Source organism: Candoia aspera, chromosome 6 (assembly GCF_035149785.1).
Source record: "Candoia aspera isolate rCanAsp1 chromosome 6, rCanAsp1.hap2, whole genome shotgun sequence".
In the NCBI taxonomy this organism is placed as follows: Eukaryota; Metazoa; Chordata; class Lepidosauria; order Squamata; family Boidae; genus Candoia; species Candoia aspera.
Genome location: NC_086158.1, coordinates 67,375,876 through 67,394,936, shown reverse-complemented (window position 1 = coordinate 67,394,936; position 19,061 = coordinate 67,375,876). Strand labels below are relative to the sequence as shown.

The window sequence follows — 19,061 nt, the reverse complement described above, 5'->3', positions numbered from 1 at the left end:
CTAAAATACTTGAAATGCAAGCACAGAATATAGAACTGACTCTCAGGTGAATGAAAAGCACAAGAATCTTTTAGTGGGCTTTAATTAGCTAGCATGCAGAATCCAGCTACTCTGTGAGGAGTAAAACAGGCTGTTTATCTGATCAAAGGTAAGAAACATAAAAATCATCTAAACATCCAGGAAAAGATAATAAAAGAGGTAAAATCAAGCCATTTTTATCTCTGTAAAAAATATGGTATATTAAAAGATGAGGCTCAGCATTTCAATAGTTCCAGAGCAACCAGAGCATTAGTTTAAAAATGTTCTATTAAATCTAGTCTCTAAAAAAAGCAGGTGGCAAGGTATTAGAATGTGCCCCAGAAAATTGTTATTTGGACACACTTAAGGAAACAAAGTGACAGACTGGCTCCTGTTGGGACCTTGCCTCCAGGATTTGGGGGTTCTCTGCCCAAAACCTATATCCAAAATTTATTTTTTATTGCCAGCCCTGTTATAGGTCACAGATACTAAGAGCTGTGGTGAAAAGTCAAATGGGAGTAGTTTTCTAAAATAGCCTTTATCCAATGTGATTGACAATTATCAAAAGGAGTCTGCTGAATTGGAGGGAATTTTAATTTTAAGGTAAGTATGTGTAGCCAAACTCTACCCTTGATCCTCAATAATATATCTTCCAAGTGAAAAATGCACATTTGGTGGTTGAAAGAGAACTACACTGTATTATTTAGTTACACAGATGACAGTGAGTTGGACCCAACGCCTGGGGACTCTATGCACAAATGTTTGCCATCTCTAACATGGCCCTGGCAATATTCTGCAGACCTTCCAAGGCCATTCTAGTGAACTCAGCAATCCAATCAGTCTGCCTTATCTGTTGTCTTCCCCTTCACTCAACCTTGCAAAGCATAGTCATTTTTTCTAGTCCTTTACTGCCCAAAGACAAGGATTTTCTCCATGCTGATCATTACCTAGAGGGAGCGGTCAGTCTTTATTTGTCCAAGACTGATTGATTAATAACCCTTTCCAAATCCATATTTCAAAGGCATCTATCTTATTTTTCTCACTCTTTCTCTATGTCCAGCTTTTACAGACATAAATTACCTTTGGAAAAAGTATAGCTTTAACTATCCTGATCTTTGCTGTGAAAGAAATACCTTTATCCTTGATAATTTTACTAAAATTGGTAATTATTTCTTCTCTAGGATTAATCTCACCTTCACTGATTCAGCACACTGGACTACTGCAACAGGTCCTACATGAGGTTGCCCTTGAGGAGTATTCAGAAGGTTCAGCAGGTGCAAAATGCAGCAGTTTGGACAGTTATGGGTGCCTGTCATTTGGCACATGACACCTCTGCTCTGTCACCTACATTGGTTACCAGTATGCTTCCAGGTACAATTCAAGGTGCTGATAGTTCATTTAATGCCCTTCATGTCTTGGGGCTGGGTTACTTGCAGGATTGTCCTTCCCTGTCTCTGTCCTGTTATATTGGGCAGGAGAGACATGCTCCAGGTCCTGTCCATTAGAGAGTGTCATCTGGTGGGACCCAGAAAGACAGCCTTTAATGTTTTGGCCACCCTCTGGAAACATCATTCCACCAAAGATCAGACCCACCCCAACCCTGCTGGCCTTTCATAAGGCCTTGAGACCTCGTTTTGTCACTGAGCCTAGGGGCCCTGGATGTGTGGCTGAGCTCATTTCATGGTTATATTGACTGCTGTTTTTGTTTGGTTTTTTTCAGCTGCTATATATATATGTTATTCATAAGTTGTTATCCTGTTTTTATTTTAAGTATTGTTAGTGGCCCAGAGTCAAGTATTTGAGATGTGTGGCCATATAATTTGAAATAATTAATAAATAAAGCCAATGTCTATCTGTTCTTGAGCCCAAGAAAACAAAGTCTTTCACTTTCACTTCTCTGCCATCAACTACATTCACTAAGTATGAGATTGATGTTACCTTTGTCTTCCTAATACATAGTCTTTTTAATTCAGATTTTTTGCTTTCCATTTTTATTTTTCTAACAGACTCTACTTTCTTTAATTTTATAAGTTTAACCCACTCATTTGACACTAATACATCAGGGTTTGTTCTACAACCTGTACCTGGAAGAGTCCTAATTCACTATATCACAGTTCTCCAATTTTGATTTCCCATTTTACAGCCAGATTGATTTTGATGTTGTGCTTCTCATGACATCCATGTGTTGAGTTTGCAGTTATGTTGTCTGAAGTGGGTTTGGCAACAAAAATAATTATCTTCACAAAACCCTAATTTATGGGGGTGGTTAGCAACCTGAAAATGCTCCCGTAAATTAAGAACTTTTTAACACCTATACCTTGGATTATAGATTTTGTTTAAGAATATTGTTTTATTGTATTTCAATGATGATTTATTCTTGTTTTATTGTAAACCATCCAGAGTCGCTCTTTGAGTGAGATGGGTGGTGACTAAATTTGAAATATTAATAAATAAATAAAGTGACTCCTTTAGCATTTTATCTGGTAATATTTATTTAATTATGGAAATAATGTCCTGCCCTTTAGTATTGTTCCTCAATGCTAAAATATAAAAAGAAGCATCCTGAATAGTAATCCAATATCAAAGAATAAAAACAGTAAAAACATAAGAGATACTAAATTCCAACAGAAGATATAACTAAATTAAAGAATAATCTGGAAACAGGCCAGAAAATTCAGACCCAGAGTGGTGATCTATATACCCTCTTAGGTGTGTGTGTGGACGCTACGTGTCAAACCCATGTACCCAGTAAAAGGCACGCAAGATTAAGATGTATTATGATAAATTTAGGCACCATAAAACTCAGGGCTTGCAATGTGCAAGAAGTCCTGCCCAAGCTCGCTACCTCAGTGTGGAATGAGCAGGAGCTCCGAGGTAGGGGAGAGTCTTTTGCCTGGGATGGCTGGCAGGTCATTCTTTCCCAGCCTTGCAGTTGCAGCCAACCTGCTCCAGGTTGGGCCCAGCTAGAGACATGCCAAAAGCGAGCCCAGAGCCTTCTACACATGTATGGGCGGCTCCTTCTAAAAAACTGTTTAATTGATATCTCTTGAGTTGGGAGCTACACAAGGTCCATTATCTTCATTAACTTTATAAGAATTTCAATTTTTAAATTACTAATGTTTAATGTTTAAATAAATTCAGAATAAATCCAGAGAAGGAAAGAATGGGGGGGAGGGGAGAGAAGAGGAGCTATCTAAAAGCTATCCTTTCCTTTTTCCTTTTCTTTCATATCAGCATCAAATCCACTCCAAAAAGAAACAGTCTTAAAACCTTACCAAATATTGATTGCAATTATCAGTTTTGAGTGACTACTGAGTTTATATTATCATCTGTAAGCATGAATGTGTAGAGTTAGTTCGGTATAGTGGTTAAGGGTAGAAACCTGGAGTTCTAGTCCTGAATTAACCCCAAGGCCAGCTGGGTGACTTTGGGCCAGTCACTGTCTTTCAGCCCTAGGAAGGAGGCACTGGCAAAAATGCTGCCAAGAAAACTGCAAGAATAAAAGCTGAATTGAAGGAACACGTTTTAAGCATGAACTAAGAAATACAAAAAAAATGTAACATGTTGCTACTGCATATATTTGCAATTTACTTGTATAACTCATTGTGGTGCACAAATTTGTACTTGGTTTGGGAAAAGCTGCACAAAACACTTTTTTTCGACACATGCCATCTAATTCTGGCTCTAATCAGAAATTAGAGGAAATGGTGGTGGTGATATCTTTACAGATGCTAGCAGCATTCAGTCAAGGTGAAGCTATGATAATTTTTGAAAAAATCTATAAGAAAAGAAGGAGGCCTTGAAGCCATTGGGCTGGCATCACTGATATCCATTGCTTCTTTTTGAAACCTGAAAAGCAGCTTATTATCCTAGCATTTGTATACACTGATGATGAGAGTTGGGTTTTTCTGTAAACTCTGTTAGAAATTAGTCCACGGATGGAGGAAGTACAGTAGTCTTTGCAGAAAATATCACCACTCTTCAGAGGTCATTATAGAATCTGACCATGAAACTCTGACACATAGTAATTAGCCATTTAAAGGCTCATCATTGGTCAAAGACCACAATAAAGTTTACCATGCCATGCCACAGGCTCCTCAAATTCTTTCTGGTGAAAGGGGAAGAAAATCTCTGCATTGTCTAGAACAACTCTACTGCTCTAGATCGTTTTGTGTCAAACATAGAAAAGTATTTGAAGTATGGGACTTCATGTACTACAATATCCTAAAGGACTCAGAAGTGTATACTGATCAGCAGAGCAATCTAAAGAGGTATAACAGAAAGATTTACCAACTTATTTACTGCTTATGAGAACTTGGCTGTAAAGCTTTTACAGCACTCTTTGTTTTAATTCGGCTTTTCTTTCTTATTTTCTTTTCCAATGTTTATTATTTTCTTATCTTTCTTATTTTCTTTTCTATGTTCCTTGAGAGTAAGTTATTATAATGGATTATTCAGGATTTAAATAAGAAAAATATAATTTATTCAACAGATAACTTGAATATATTCACATCTGTAAATACTTTAAAAATGCAAGCAATTTTTTAAAGATACTTGGATGCTTTAATAAGATTTGGAAACTTCTTTGTATTTCAGGAATTATGATGAGTTAAGAACTTAACCTCCATCGTTAAACTTGTTTTTTCTCCACCTTTATAATCTAGCTACTGTTTAAGTATAAACAATTCCATAGTTATAATCTGAAAAGCCATCAGGAGAAAAACTAGCCCAGTTTATTTTTAATAAAAGGAGGATCATAGTATATAATAACTCTTTCTGCCATATCCATTGAATCTGCAGAAATAGAGATTGATGTCTAGATATTTCTGGCAGGGGGAAGCAATATTTCTCTACAACACATACTTTAGATATACAGTTCCATTTTGAGATATGTAAGAAGGCCAGTGTCAACCTATCTACCACTCAGAAGCTGCATTTGAACCTAATCCAGTTAGTAAAAGAAAATCAGTCAAAAATTGTATAGCACTGCTGTATATTTTTCCCATTCCCCACTAATTAGCCTATTTAAGCCACACTTTTTTTATTTCAGTGTATATAATGAGATAGCTTGAGAAAATTAAGATGGACCAAATGTCAAAGACTAATATCGTCTGCATAATCCACAGAGCCTGATAGCCTGGAAAAATGATGTATTGGGATGACTATATTTCCACTACAGAAGCATCATACAATATATATCTTTCCAATAAGACATAAGAAGAAAATCCAGGGACCTAGTAATTAAAAAGGCTTCTAGTTATCTACCCTGCACTTGCAGCAAACATGAGAGGCAACACTCTCCACCTTATGAAATGTCAAGGTGGGGTTAATCCACTTCATCTGTCTGTACTGTTTTTAAGGCATCTGTAGAAGACTGAGGAACAACCAGAAAAGTGGTCCCATTTGGTAAATAAAACTGCAGCATTGCTTCAAAGATCTTTTCCAACAGCATTCAATCGGATGAATTGATCAAATCATCGTTGAAAGAAATCACCCAAAGTTTTACAAAGCCCTAATTTTCATAATATGAAGATGGAAAAAAAAAATCAGGTGACTAGATGCTTGCGTACAAACCTTTTATGAAATCAGCTTGGAATAGTAATATTCAAAAGTTGGCATTACTTGTTTGGTAAGCTATCATCCTGCCAATGTTTCTGGGTGACATATATAATAGTTGAAATCTTACCTAATCCTATCATGGTAGCTAAATTTGACTGCAAGGTAATTACTAAACTATTATGCAGAAAGAGAGAGAGGTGGGGGAGGAAGAAGGCTGGGCAGAAATATGAATTCAAATTTGTAAAGTCCACTTCACTATTGAAGTACTTTTTGTGATTTCATCCCACCCCATTTTTCATTCATCTCGCAAAGATTTAATGTCCATAGGTCATGTTTACTTAAAGACATTTTTTTTCTCCATTTTTTCTTACTTCTGCAAATCTTGAGGCTCTGCTTATTGATAACTTCCACCATGGATCCAGCATAATTAACAAGGCTCTGGCACATGACTAATTATTTTTGCTATGTGTATGTATATGTGTATCAAATGGAAGTTTGTAAGTGATATCAGCTTTGGAAGGTTTTAGATTTCAGTACACTGCCTCTGTGCTATTCTCCACATTATTAATTATGAGATGTAGAAAGAAAACCCAGAATATTTAGTGAACAAAAAATTAACTCTCCAGTGAACTCAAGGAGACAACCTATGCTCACTGTTCCCTCCTCTTTCATTTTGTGCATAAAGACATCTGCAGAGCAAAATCAATGTTTGCTCCACTTGTAGAGGTTTAGCTGATGTTCATTCACGAGTACTGAAGACTCCCTTGTGTCACAAACAAGGAGACTTGGAGTGAGAGCTTTCTAAATGCTTCATCTACTCCAAACAGCTAGGGAGGGTAAGATGACTTTCTGGAAGATGGCACAGGATAAGAAGATTTAAAAGTAATAACAGGGATTCCATCAGGAGCAGGCATTGCAAGACTTATAATCCCTTGGTCATTAAAACGCATCACATACATAGTAGATCCTGCTCTGCTACTGAATTGCTGAAATGAAAAGTGATTTATCAGGACAAAGGAGCACACAATCTTTAACGCTACTAGTATTTTATTGTTTTGAACATGAATGTTTAAAAAATTATAATGTGAAAATAATTCTTTTAAAAACCTCCCTTGGTTTTAAGATTAATTTCAGTATTGTACAATATAAATTGTGTTAATGCCTAAAACATTTGCTGAAAATTACATCTGTTTCAGTGTAAGTACAGCTACCAAATAAAATTGAATCTTAAAAGAAACTGGCAAGTAGCTTCAGTCTTGTCCATTCACAATATTTGTATTATATCAAAAGCTTTTAAAAAGCTTCAGACAAAATAAGATAAAGCAGAAGACAAAATTATTTTAAACTTATAGACAAGATTAATAGGCATATTCACTATTTTTATGATCTTACACATAAAGTAGGAAAGAATTAAAAAAAAATCTTAAACATTGTATTCATCAATGGGAGAATAAAGAGATTTCTGTTATTTTTGGAATCTATTTTCACTTTCTCTTGATACATTGTGAGACAAAATCAGCACACTTCACTCTGACCTCCTGTTAAAGCATATTAAAAATGCTTCCATCAGTAGTCAGCAGATTTGGAGATCCTAGATGATTCCTTCAGTCATTTGAGAAATAATCAAAATAAAGTGAAAATGGTCCCAGCCCCTTCAGCAGTTACTGGCTAATATTTTCAGTGTTTTAGTCTCTTATTTTTAGGCCATCCAAATCTACAAAAAGTAGATTTTTTAAAAATGCAATATAAAAATGTTACCTAGATTGCAAAGTTCTTGCAGGAAACGAAACCAAAATTTCTCCCTGAGTTGTAGCAAAGATCTTGACTTTTAACATGCATGTGTATATGTAAAAATAATGAATCAGATTCAGGCTTACCCATTCCGTGGCTCAGCTTTTCCCTCAAGGCGTATCTCATGTACTCCTATTTCACATCCAAATATCTCAATTCTTCCCAGAGGACTATGCAGAACCACACGTCTCCTCTTACACTGAGTCATTTCATCTCTGAAAAGAACCTGCTTAAAAAACAAATAATAATATTTTTTAAAAATTACTAGTTTATATATTTCAAGGATTTACAAACATTCAGTGTTTTTTCCCCAAATAAGACAAAAGAATTAGGAGAGCCCTCTTTGCAAGGGAAAGATGTATTTATGTCAAAATTTATATGGAATTCATCAGTGATAAGGCACTCATCAGGCACTCAAAGCAGGGTACGGTATTACAGCATATAAATGAGTGAACTAACAGATTTTGGTTAGGAAGTTCTATTGGGAGGATTCCTATCACATCTTCCTCTTACTCAAGAATTTATATTTGGCTAACCTGAGAAGGGAACAAGAAGAAACCAAAATCCTTCCACTGGAAGTCCCCTAAAAAGCAAAAGTGAAAATAAAGAGACAGGAATCTATAATTGTGAACTGCAATGCTTGTGGCATATTTATCTTCCTGTCTGAAAACAGCAACAAATGCAAGTTTGTAGGAATCCTTGAAGAAAAAGTCTCCGCAAATAGCTATACTTCAGCTGATGAGAAAGAATTCTGAGTAATCAGTTCAAATAAGAAAGACAAGATAACAGAAACTGCAGGCAGAAGAGCAACCCCAGTAGATGACACCAAAACCAGAAACAAGAGATGAAGAAGATATTCTACACCACTTGGTTTTCAGGCTCTTGCAGACAGGGATGGGGCAGGGTAGATGTCTCTTTGGGGGCGGGGTGGGGAAACGTTTCCATTTCAGATGAGTTTGGTAATTTCAAGTTGCATGATGTTTGTTTTTCACTTGATTCTTTAAAAAATTGAGAAGCAGGAATTTCACGGCTCTCTTGCTGACTGGTTCCAATGGCTGGGAGAGAAAAGAAGGAAGAGGAAACTACAGATGCTAAAGAAAAATGAGAGAGGCCAATATCGTTTGCTCTTCCCTGTAGTCCCCATGTGGCCAGATTGAATAATGTTGCCACATGGAGGACTTTCTGTTCCTATTATTAACTGAATAGACAGGAAGGCACCAGAGGCAGTTTTGCACTGTACATGCATCCTCTTGGATCTGGCCTCTCAATAGCATCCCTGTTTGTTTGGAAACGGAGTTGGTCTGCTTGTCCCTTTCTCAGGCTGACATCACAATGCCTTATCTTTTTCTCTAAAAAAAAGTTTGTAGCATCAAGTTTGTAGCCATTCAGTAACAAAAAACTTGCCAAGTGCAAGTATTGGGGGTGAGCATATATTAACAATGTTACAAGAATGAAGCAGCATTTAATGAGGTGCATAAATGTCCATAAAGAGTACAAAATATTTACAGGAAGTTAGTAGGAGAAAAACAAGTGATGAAATGCCATCATCTGAGAGAAGGTGGAGGTTTTTTGGTGCCTTTGAGTCAGTGTTGACTCTTGGTAACTGTCTGGACTAGTCCCTGCAATTTTCTTGGCAAGATTCAGAAGTGGTTTGCCATTGCCTGCTTCCTAGGGATGAGAGGGTGTGACTGCCCCAAGGTCACTCAGCTGGCTTTGTGCCTAAGGCAGGAGTAGAACTCACGGACTCCTGGTTTCTAGCCTGGTGCCTTAAACCTCTACACCAAACTGGCTCTCTAAGTTTGTATTAACCTTTCTGTTTTCACCCAGCAGTGGCCTAAGGCACTCAAAGCAAGTTGCTGATAGGTCGGAGAGAAATGAAGTAGGGATGGTAAAGGAGGTTACCAGTGGGAATAGCGACTACTGTGGTGGGAAGCAGTGGCAGGCTTCACAAGGGTTACCGGTGGGAATAGAGACTTTGTGGAAGGTGTTCCACAAGGCAGATATTCCACTGATCCTAGAAAAAAAAATAATTCCCAGGGAGATTTTGGCCTCTCCAGCAGTCAGAGAAGAAGTGGTAACACAGAGTCATGTGGATAAGAGGAGTTGGTCCTACAATGGGAATAATAATAATAATAATAATAATAATAATAATTTAATCTCCTTCAGGCTCCTGTTCCATGCAACCTAGAATATTTGCATGGAAGGCTTATTCCATTTTCCAAAGGAAGCTGCTGTTTCTGTCAGATCACCTTGATCTGGCTTCAATCTGCCTTAGCAGCAGGCTGGCACTGAGATGGAGGTTCTGTTGTGAGGACAATTCCTCAGCAAATCATAAGCCTGCCATCTTGCTGCCATGGTAAAGATGGTATGTGGACAAACCCTTAGAGATTCAGATTTGAGACAAAGAGACAAGATAGAACTAATTTAATTCAGATGAGATATTATCTGTGATATGCAGTGACCTCTTGGTGTAATAAACTAAAGGAAAGTCTGTCCACTGCAATTCCTTAAAAACTGAACATGGGCTAACAACTTTAGCTGGTCCTCCTGATAAGGCAAGGTAATATTGCCACATGAATGACTTTCTAATTTCCTTAACACTCTGCATACCAGGCTAGGAGGAACAGAGTGTTCCCCCTCTGCAAAGGAAGAAGCATAAATATTAACCCCCTTGCTTTATGCAGATAAGTCAAGTAATAGAATGTGGAACATTCTACCCCCCGAGGTGAGGCAGGCCCCTTCACTCCCGACCTTCCGGAGGGGCTTGAAGACCTGGTTTTGCTGCCTCGCCTGGGATGGGAAGGGCAATAGCACTTCCTGGGGGTGGCTGGTGATGTAGAGTTCTCCCGATGGAATGGAAATCTCCCACTTGGATTTTATATTTATATTTTTATTCTTTTAATATTGGTGATTTTATGATGTCAGGTTTTAAGGTGAATTTTATTGTAAACCGCCCAAAGTCCCCCTTTAAGGGGGAGATGGGCTGTGATAGAAATGTGAATGATAGATAGATAGATAGATAGATAGATAGATAGATAGATAGGTAAACCCTGAACTTCCAAATCTAGAAAATGGACTGGCAAGAGCACAATGCTCAAGAGCACAATCACTAAATGTACTATCTACTTTACGTTCTTCAAGACAGTTAAGACTGCTTCAATGACAAATTGTCAAAAGAAAATCAAGAATAAGAGATGAGACACTTTATAGAACTTTATGTGCAAGTCATCTGCTTCTTTCTGTGACTAAAAACAAATAATGGAAGGAACGTTATAACCAAATCTGTCCATCATATAAATTACCATTGTGGAATCACTTAACCCATTTCTGTTAGAAGGATAGTATGCCATAATTAAAATAACAGTTAAGCGAAATTATTGACTCCAATGTGAGATGGATGGACTGATATTAAAATAACTCCATTAATTAATATGCTTGTGATATCTGAACCAATATTCATGAAAATAAGTACGACCAAATCACATGAAAGCTACACGGAAAATACTGAAGGCAAAAAGCTCCCATTTAATTGTATTTGGGTGTTTAGCTCATGGGCTGAATCTTCTGGCATTGGGCATACTGAGTCTGAATACAATGAAAAATAATACTGGCAAACTACAAAGTGAAGGTATTCCTCATGTTGCTAATAAGAAAATATACTTCTATTGCCAGGAGAAACTAGGTGGATCTCAGCTACCATATGGTTTCAGAGTTTGCTGAGCACAAAGAACTACTTGCACTATGCTGCAATAGATGTCTCAGTGTCTCAAATCACTCCTGCAAACATTCATGCCCAGATTCTTGACAACAGCATGTTTTGGAGCATTCAATCTGCTGTTACCAATTTCACTGGCCCTCAAACAACTTCAAGGAGATACTCCGTGCCTTTCAAATATTCCTGTCACATTAGACAACTTTATGAAAATCGAACTGAAGTTTTGCCTATGTCATTTTTATTCAAACCAGAAGAAGTAGAACAGATCTGAGTTTTGTTCTTATCTGGTTCATCTGGCAGCAAATCTTCTGAATCCTAAGCAGACGGGACAGCATTTATCAGAGGAGGAAATATCTACTCTTCTCAATACAATTCTGGCAGTTGATAAGTATGCCCTAAACATTTGTGAAACAGCTGTGATTAGACATTGCTGAGTATCATGCCAAAGAAAAACTATGAAAGATTTAATCTGGCAGTAGTGGAGAATATATCACCTCTCACATAGTGGAAAGAAGCCCAGTACCCAATAGTTATCAAGGGTGGCCATCAGAATCCTAGGCTTTCCACCAACGACAGTCTTGTGAATGAAATGAGATCAGGCATAACAAAAAAAGAAGAACCAACTACCACTACTAAACTCATTTCCATGTCTCAAAATACCTTGCTTCTAGAAAATCCATCACAAGAAGAACAATATATGAACAGGCATATGCAGTGTCAGAAGTGGACAGATTTGCCCATGAATTCATTCTAAAGTGAAGAAGAATGTAGTTTGAACAATTCTGAAGATTTGTCTCAGATTAAAAGTGATTCTACAGATTTGAAATGACAATGAGACTGGACCAAACCCAATATTCATTTCATTGGAACAGAGTGAAACAGTGGTCAGTCAAGGCTAATCTTCAAACTGATTTGGTAAGGTGAAAGGGCATATCATCCTGGTGGGAGGAGATGGGCAGTGACAAATTTGATAAATAAATAATAAATAAATAAATAAATATTGACTGCATACTGCCTATTAATTTTGTTTCCCACATTACAGTAAAATATTTTTCTCACTAAACATCAAAGCTTTTCATTTCTTTGAATGTGCTATTCAAACCTCATAAAATAGGCTAAATTTAACTTTTTCAGAGCAAATAATGTAGCTCCAAATGCTTGTGTAAACTGTAGAAATGGAGATGACTGTGCTAATTCCAATTATATGTAAGAGTTTCCTATACAAACTCTTCTGGGAAAAAAATACTGTTCAAAATTTTCTAGAAAACCCACATCTCTGGTTGACCAATCAGATAAAGAAAAAGAGACATCCCAGAAAAAGGACAGCAGATGCCTAAAGGCCATTTGATTGATTGATTGAATATGTGCCATCAAGTCATTTTTGAATCCTAGCAACTATACAGATAGATTTGCTCCATGATGATCTATCCCTAGCCTGGTCTTTCAGGTCTCCTAGTGGTACACTCATTGCTACTGTAACTTGAATCCATCCTTTTCTTCTTTTTCCTTCCACCTTCCCAGCATTAGAGCCTTCTCCAGAGAGTTAGGTCTTTGCATAATGTGTCTGAAGTAGGATAATTTGAGCCTGGTCATTTGTGCCTCAAGTAATAACTTTGAACAATAACAATGAAGAAACCTTGAGAAAAAACAACTGAGAAGGAATATAATGCCATACTTCAAATACCTGAAACAATATCATACAGAAGAAAGTCAAGACTGCTTTTGGTTCCACAGTGGAGGAATAGAATAACGAATTTAAATCTGTGAAAGACACATTCCATTTGAATGCTACAAAAGGCATGACAGTAGCAGCAGTTGGAGAGTGGAACAAACTGCCCAGAAAAGTGGTGGCTTCTCATTTTCTATGTTCTCTACTGTATGGAGAAGATCCCTAATTCGATCCATGACATAAACAAGTAGGGCTCAGAAAACAGAGTTCTTAATAAATAAGAGCAAAGAGCAACTAAATAAAGTATAATTGAATTGGAAATATTTCCTAGCTGCAAAATACTTCTGAAGATGTAATCACCTAGAACTATACATCTGCTGTCCATATTAACATCATGCCTGAATATATCTTAGCTTATACTTCTATCGTGTATCTGTTTCCTTAGTGGCTTAAAGTGGCTTAAAATCTGTTCTTTAAGGGAGAATGCAATCCCATTCATAATAGGTATTACTCCCAATACTGAAATTCAGCTGCAGAATCAGTAACAGCAGCTTCTTGTAGGTGCTAAGTTTCCACATATTCTCCTACCTAGTCCCTTACTGCCTGCAGTTCAAAGATTCTATACATGTCTAATCCTGAGCTCCCTGGAAGGAAATACAGCTGAGTATCATCCATATGCCCCTGCTACCTAGCTCCAAACCCATGAATGAAAGTTTTCAGCAACTTTATACATATGTTAAATAACATGGGAGACATGACTGCAACACTGTACAGAAACATTTCCAGAGGATTTCCCAGTGTTACTTTCTAGTAGCACCCGGAACAGAACCACATTTCCAAACCTCAGCTCCCTCAAGTGTTCCATGCAATATTATACCCAACAATATCAAAAGCCTCCATGAGATTCAGAAATATTAATAGGGTCACACTCCCCTTCTCTATCCCACTATATATCATCCTTTGGGGAAACCAATTGTCAAATCCAGGTATAAACCCAAATCAAAAAGTATCAAGATAATTGGTCTCTCACTTAAGAGCTCATAGACCCACAGCACCATTGCCTTCTCAACTAGTTTTGCCTAAACATGGAATACTTTTCACTGATAGAAAGTAAACTCAGCCAAAGGTCCAAAGATGATTTCTTAAACAAGAACCTCACCACGGCATTTTTTAAGAGATGGTGAACTCTGTCTGCAAAGCAAAAACAAAAACTCAGTGATCATTTGTAGATGAAGTCAAAGAGCACTTATAATCCAAGCCAGTGAGGGAACCAACAGAGACACAAAGAAATTCAAGAACATTATCCACTTTATCCACTTCTTCAGGAAACAAATGGCAGAACTTACTTAAATGAATATTATTGGATAGTGTATAATTGGTATACACTAGGTAGGTATAATTGTTCTCAAATTGGCTTAAAGCTTGCCATGAATCTGATTTTTTTAGTGAAAATTTGACTAAATCCTCCTGATCTATTCTATTACAGATTTGAAGCTGTTATTACATTGTTGACAGGCAACGCAAAAGTAAAGCATACGTGTCTTTTTTTTAAAGTTGAAATCAAAAGAGTGAAATTCTTTTTTTCATATCCTACTAAGTTTTCAGTTGAGGCTCCTTCACAAATTCTACTTCAAAATGAGAATACAGCAAACCTAGATATTCTGGTCTTTCCCCCTGACAGACCCAAACTGAGGTCAATACTAATCTATGAAGTAACAAATATCACCAGGATTAAAAAAAAAAAAGACTTGGCAGTAGAGTAATAATGTAATTAGCAGCCTAGTAAAATTAATTGCATGGCAAAATTGTCAAGTGCCTAAAGCCCCTAAGTCCTATAAATACTGGGCTAAGCAAAAAGAGGCAAAGGATTGCATTAAAAATCTGGGCTCCTACCAGGGTCAAAAATGCAAAGAAGGGCCTGTCTGACATTACACAGTTTTTCACAACCTGGTGCCCTCCAGATACATTAGACTGTACCTTCTATGATTGTCCATCCAGGAGTTGTAGTAAATACCTTTGGAGGGCATGCTTTATTACAACAACAACAACAAAAGCAAAACAAAACAAAAAACTCCTGTGAAATAAATCCTTACCAATCCTGGATTCAGTTCCAGTAATAAAGATACTAGGTTGGAAAGAAGCAAGAGTTTGCATAAACGGATTTCACAGCCATTACACAACAGCCAATATTTTGAACACTAAAATGATTAAATGAAAGTATGGCATACCCTTAAGGACATTTCTCTTGGCTTCATACACTGGTGAAATTACAAAGCCAGTGTGGCATGCCCAAGGTCTGGTGGCATAAGCTTTCAAATACCAATTCGTTCTGTGATTGAAATGGTGATCCTGATCACATGCTGCCATTAAGTTCAAGCTTAATTTTGACAGAATTTACCTGAAGCTATGGAAATGGTTGGATTTAATTGGGCTCAGAAAAGAAATGTATTTTTATGGCTATTTGCGATAACTGAAAAATGAAATGCATTTTATCCTCCCCTTTAACCTGAATTTAAATAATTATTATGAATGAACCATCAACTTATGATATTCATAATAATAAAAACAGTAAACTCTGGTCTGCAGTATTCAGAAATCAACCTTTAGCCACAGACTTACTTTAAAATCTTGGCACAAAATTGGCATCACAATTCAGTGGTCAGATCAGACAGGACATACCTATCACTAGAATAAGTTATGCACACTTCTTATGGCAGCTTCTGCAATCTGATGTTTTCCAGGTATGTTGGGCATAATTATGGTGATTTGGGTTGGTGAGAGTTGTAACACATCTGTAGGATACCATATTGGGTAGGGCTGGATTAACAAAACCACACAGATCTTCTGGGCTGGGACATAAAAATTTATCAGCTCAGTTTTCAACTTGAATTACTAAGGAGTTAAGAGAGACCTACTGCCAACTTTGTGATCAATCTACAAACTTTGTTCAGAACTGAAAGATCAAAAAAGGGAAACAATTAACGAAGAAAAGTCCTGTCTCTTTTGTTGTTTCTCCTTGGGATTTTTTTTCCCCCCTTCAAGTCAGTGCTGACTCCTGGTGACTGCCTGGACTAGTCCCTACAGTTTTCTTGGCAAAGTATTTTCAGAAGTGGTTTGCCATTGGCTCCTTCCTAGGGCTGAGAAAGAATGACTGGCCCAAGGTCACCCAGCTGGCTTCGTGCCATAGTCTCCCAGTTTCCAGCCTGGTGCCTTAACCTCTACACCAAACTCTCTCTCTCTTCTAGTTATGGCAAGACATTTATCTCATATTTCTTGATTTTTTTTTCAGAGTAGTCATTCCTTTCTTTAAGATTCTATGAATACTTTTCTTCAAAACCTGACTTCCCTGTAACTCCTTTTTGCTCAACATTTTTTCTTATTTTTTTATGCCTTACTTACATCACTGCAAGGTTTTACTTACTCTGTATTCTTTCCTCTGCTATTTTATCTCAGAGATAAAATAGTATTTCTTTTTATGCTGCTTACTGGTCCTCTGTTTGCTCATAAAATTACTCCCTACCACATATATATTTTGACAATTAACCCTTCTATCAAGAAACTACATTTCAAACATTGTTTGCAGCTAACTTTGCCCAATGGGCAACTAAGAATATTATAATATTATATAATAATAATAATAATAATAATAATAATCACAAAATAATAATCACAAAACTTACTTCCAGAGATTTCACTATAAATTCTGTCCATAATGCATTAGAGATTGTACAGATTTAATTTCTGTATTACATCTAGTGAGTACAGTAATCCTATAATACTTAACGTATAAGTAGGGATTGGCACTTTGCCATCCCCCAGCCTCAACTTTGTAGCCCCCAAGACCCAGAAAACTGTACTTCCAAAATTTGGCAGTAAAATGCCAATTTTCAGTTGCATAAATTATTATATGCTGGGGGGGGGGGGACCCACCAAAGAAAACCACTGCATTAAGCTTCTGCTATGGTTAATGGACCTATTTTGCTTTGAAACCCCAAACCCACAAAAAGTTGCCTGCTGCTTCTCAGTATGAATTACTTTTCAGTATATATCTATACTATGCTGTTAACTATGCAAAACATGTTGATAACCAGATTTCATTTAGTCTCTTAACTTTATGAACTCAGTTACTTCCACATGATATTATAGATAAAAATCTGAGATTTAGGAGTTGAGACCTGTACAAGACCACCTATTATGTTTTTTCTTTGTTTATCTATCAAATTTATATGGCTGTCCATCTCACAAATGAGTGACTCTGGATGGCTTAAAATAAAACTATAGAACAGTAATATATAAAAAACAATTTACAATTCAGAAAATTTAAAAATTGTGATTAAAGCCTAAGAGAGGGTAGGAGATATCAACAACAATGGAGCCACCTCAGGCCTGATAACATAACCAAGTTTTGAAGGACTTCTGGAAAATCAACAGAGATGGAGCCAGACTCACTTCAGGGAGGAGGATGTTCCATAAGGCGGGGGCCATGGCAGAAAAGGCCTGCCTTCTGGGTCCCAAGTGTAGCTCCCTAACAGACAGGAGCCGCGGCATACCTCCTCTGCCGGATCTGATGGGATGGGCAGATGGTAATCGGGGAGAGGGGGTCCCTCAAACAACCTGGCACCATGCCATGAAGAGCTTTAACAGTCAAAAACAGCACCTTGAATTGGATCCAGAAGCAAACCGGCAACCAGTGCAGCTCATGGGGCAAAGGTATAATGTGTGCCATTCTAGAGGCACATGTAACTGCCTGGGCTGCTGCATTTTGCACCAGCTGAAGCTTCTGTGTACTCTTAAAGGGCAGCCCCATGTAGAGTGCGTTACAGTAGTCCAATCAGGAGGTGACTAGGGCATGAGTGACCATTGAGTAGAGCCCCTCAATCTAGGAACAGGTGCAACTGGCACACAATACAAAGTTGTGCAAAGGCCCTCCTAGTCACAACTGCCTCCTGCTCTTTGAGCAGGAGTTGTGAGTCTAGAAGGACCCCCAAGTTGTGCAGCACGTCTGTTTGGGGCAGTGCAAAGACAGCATAGTCCTAGAACCAGCAGGCCCCAAAATCTAAAGCCATTCAGTATTGCCAGGATTCAGTTGAAGCCTGTTGTTCACCATCCAAACCCTCATAGCCTCCAGGCACCAGAATAAGATGTCCACGGCATCACTTGATTCGCCAGGGCAGAGACGTATAATTGGGTATCATCAGCATACTGATGACACTTCACCCCATGGCGACAGATGAGCTCACCCAGCGGCCTCATGTAGGTATTGAATAGGAGCAGAGAGAGCACTGAACCCTGCGGCATCCCACACAGTGGGAGCCAAGGGCAGGATCTCTCACCAACTGGTATCGACCCTGGAGAACGGAGGCGAACCAGCACAATACAGTGCTGCCCATCCCCAATCCCCAGAGTCATTCCAGAAGGATACCATGGTCAATGGTATTGAAAGCCATAAGGAGGTCAAGTACAGCAAGAAGGGATACACAACATCTGCCTTTACCAGAGATCATCCAAAAGCACAACCAATGCTGTTTCTTTCCCATACCCAGGCCTGAACCCTCACTGAAAGGGATCTAGATAATCCACTTCATACAAGATCCTCTGAAGCTCTTGTGCAACCACCTTCTCAAACACTTTCCATGAAAAGGTATGTCCACTGCCTTGAGTTATTTATAAAAATAATAAAGGCGGGATAAAAATAAAATAAATAAATAATTGGGGAAGTTAGATACCAGACAAAAAGTGTCCAGTATAATGGGATCCAGCAATGGCTCCTTGAGGAAGGGGCAAGCCAAGGCCTCCTTAAGAGGTAAAAGAACAACACACTCACTCAAGGAAGAATTCACCATCATTAGAACCCACTCACACAACACCCACTGGGCTGCTTTCAAAAGCCAAAAGAGCCATGGAGCTAAAGAGCAGGTGGCTGAGTTCACAGTCCTAAGGACCCTATTTCCTAAGGCCCAAGAGGTTCAAACCGTTCCCAGATAACCAGGAGACTCCTCCCCAGGCATTTCCCCTGGACCTTCAATAAGGCCAGAATCCAACTGAAATTCAGATGCTGAACAAATTCTTCTGCATACCCTTGCAAGGGATTCGCTGAGCCCCCTCTAAGAGGACACGTGTCACCCGAAACAGGGTTGCAAGATGGCTATCCACAGACGCAATAAGGGTGGAGAAGTATTGATGCTCTGCTGCCCTTATCGCCACAAGGTAGGCCTTAATAATGGCTCAACCCTTGTCAGTTGAGTTCATACCCTGTTGAATGCCAGTGACGCTCCAGACGCCTTTGCTTTCATTTCATCTCCCTCAATT

At 38.2% G+C, this 19,061-nt stretch overlaps 1 protein-coding gene across 3 annotated transcripts in view; it reads right to left on the bottom strand.

The window, feature by feature from the left end:
* Positions 1-19,061, bottom strand: part of MGMT (O-6-methylguanine-DNA methyltransferase) — a 220,730-nt gene that overhangs the window by 169,716 nt on the left and 31,953 nt on the right. The window contains exon 2 of one of the 3 annotated variants that reach the window (XM_063307348.1): positions 7,455-7,594. In XM_063307348.1, coding sequence (XP_063163418.1) covers positions 7,455-7,576 — 122 coding nt within the window. In that variant the 5' untranslated portion in view covers positions 7,577-7,594. Of the gene's footprint in view, positions 1-7,454; positions 7,595-19,061 lie in introns of those variants that run through there. The other 2 variants (XM_063307350.1, XM_063307349.1) reach the window with 2 other exon arrangements.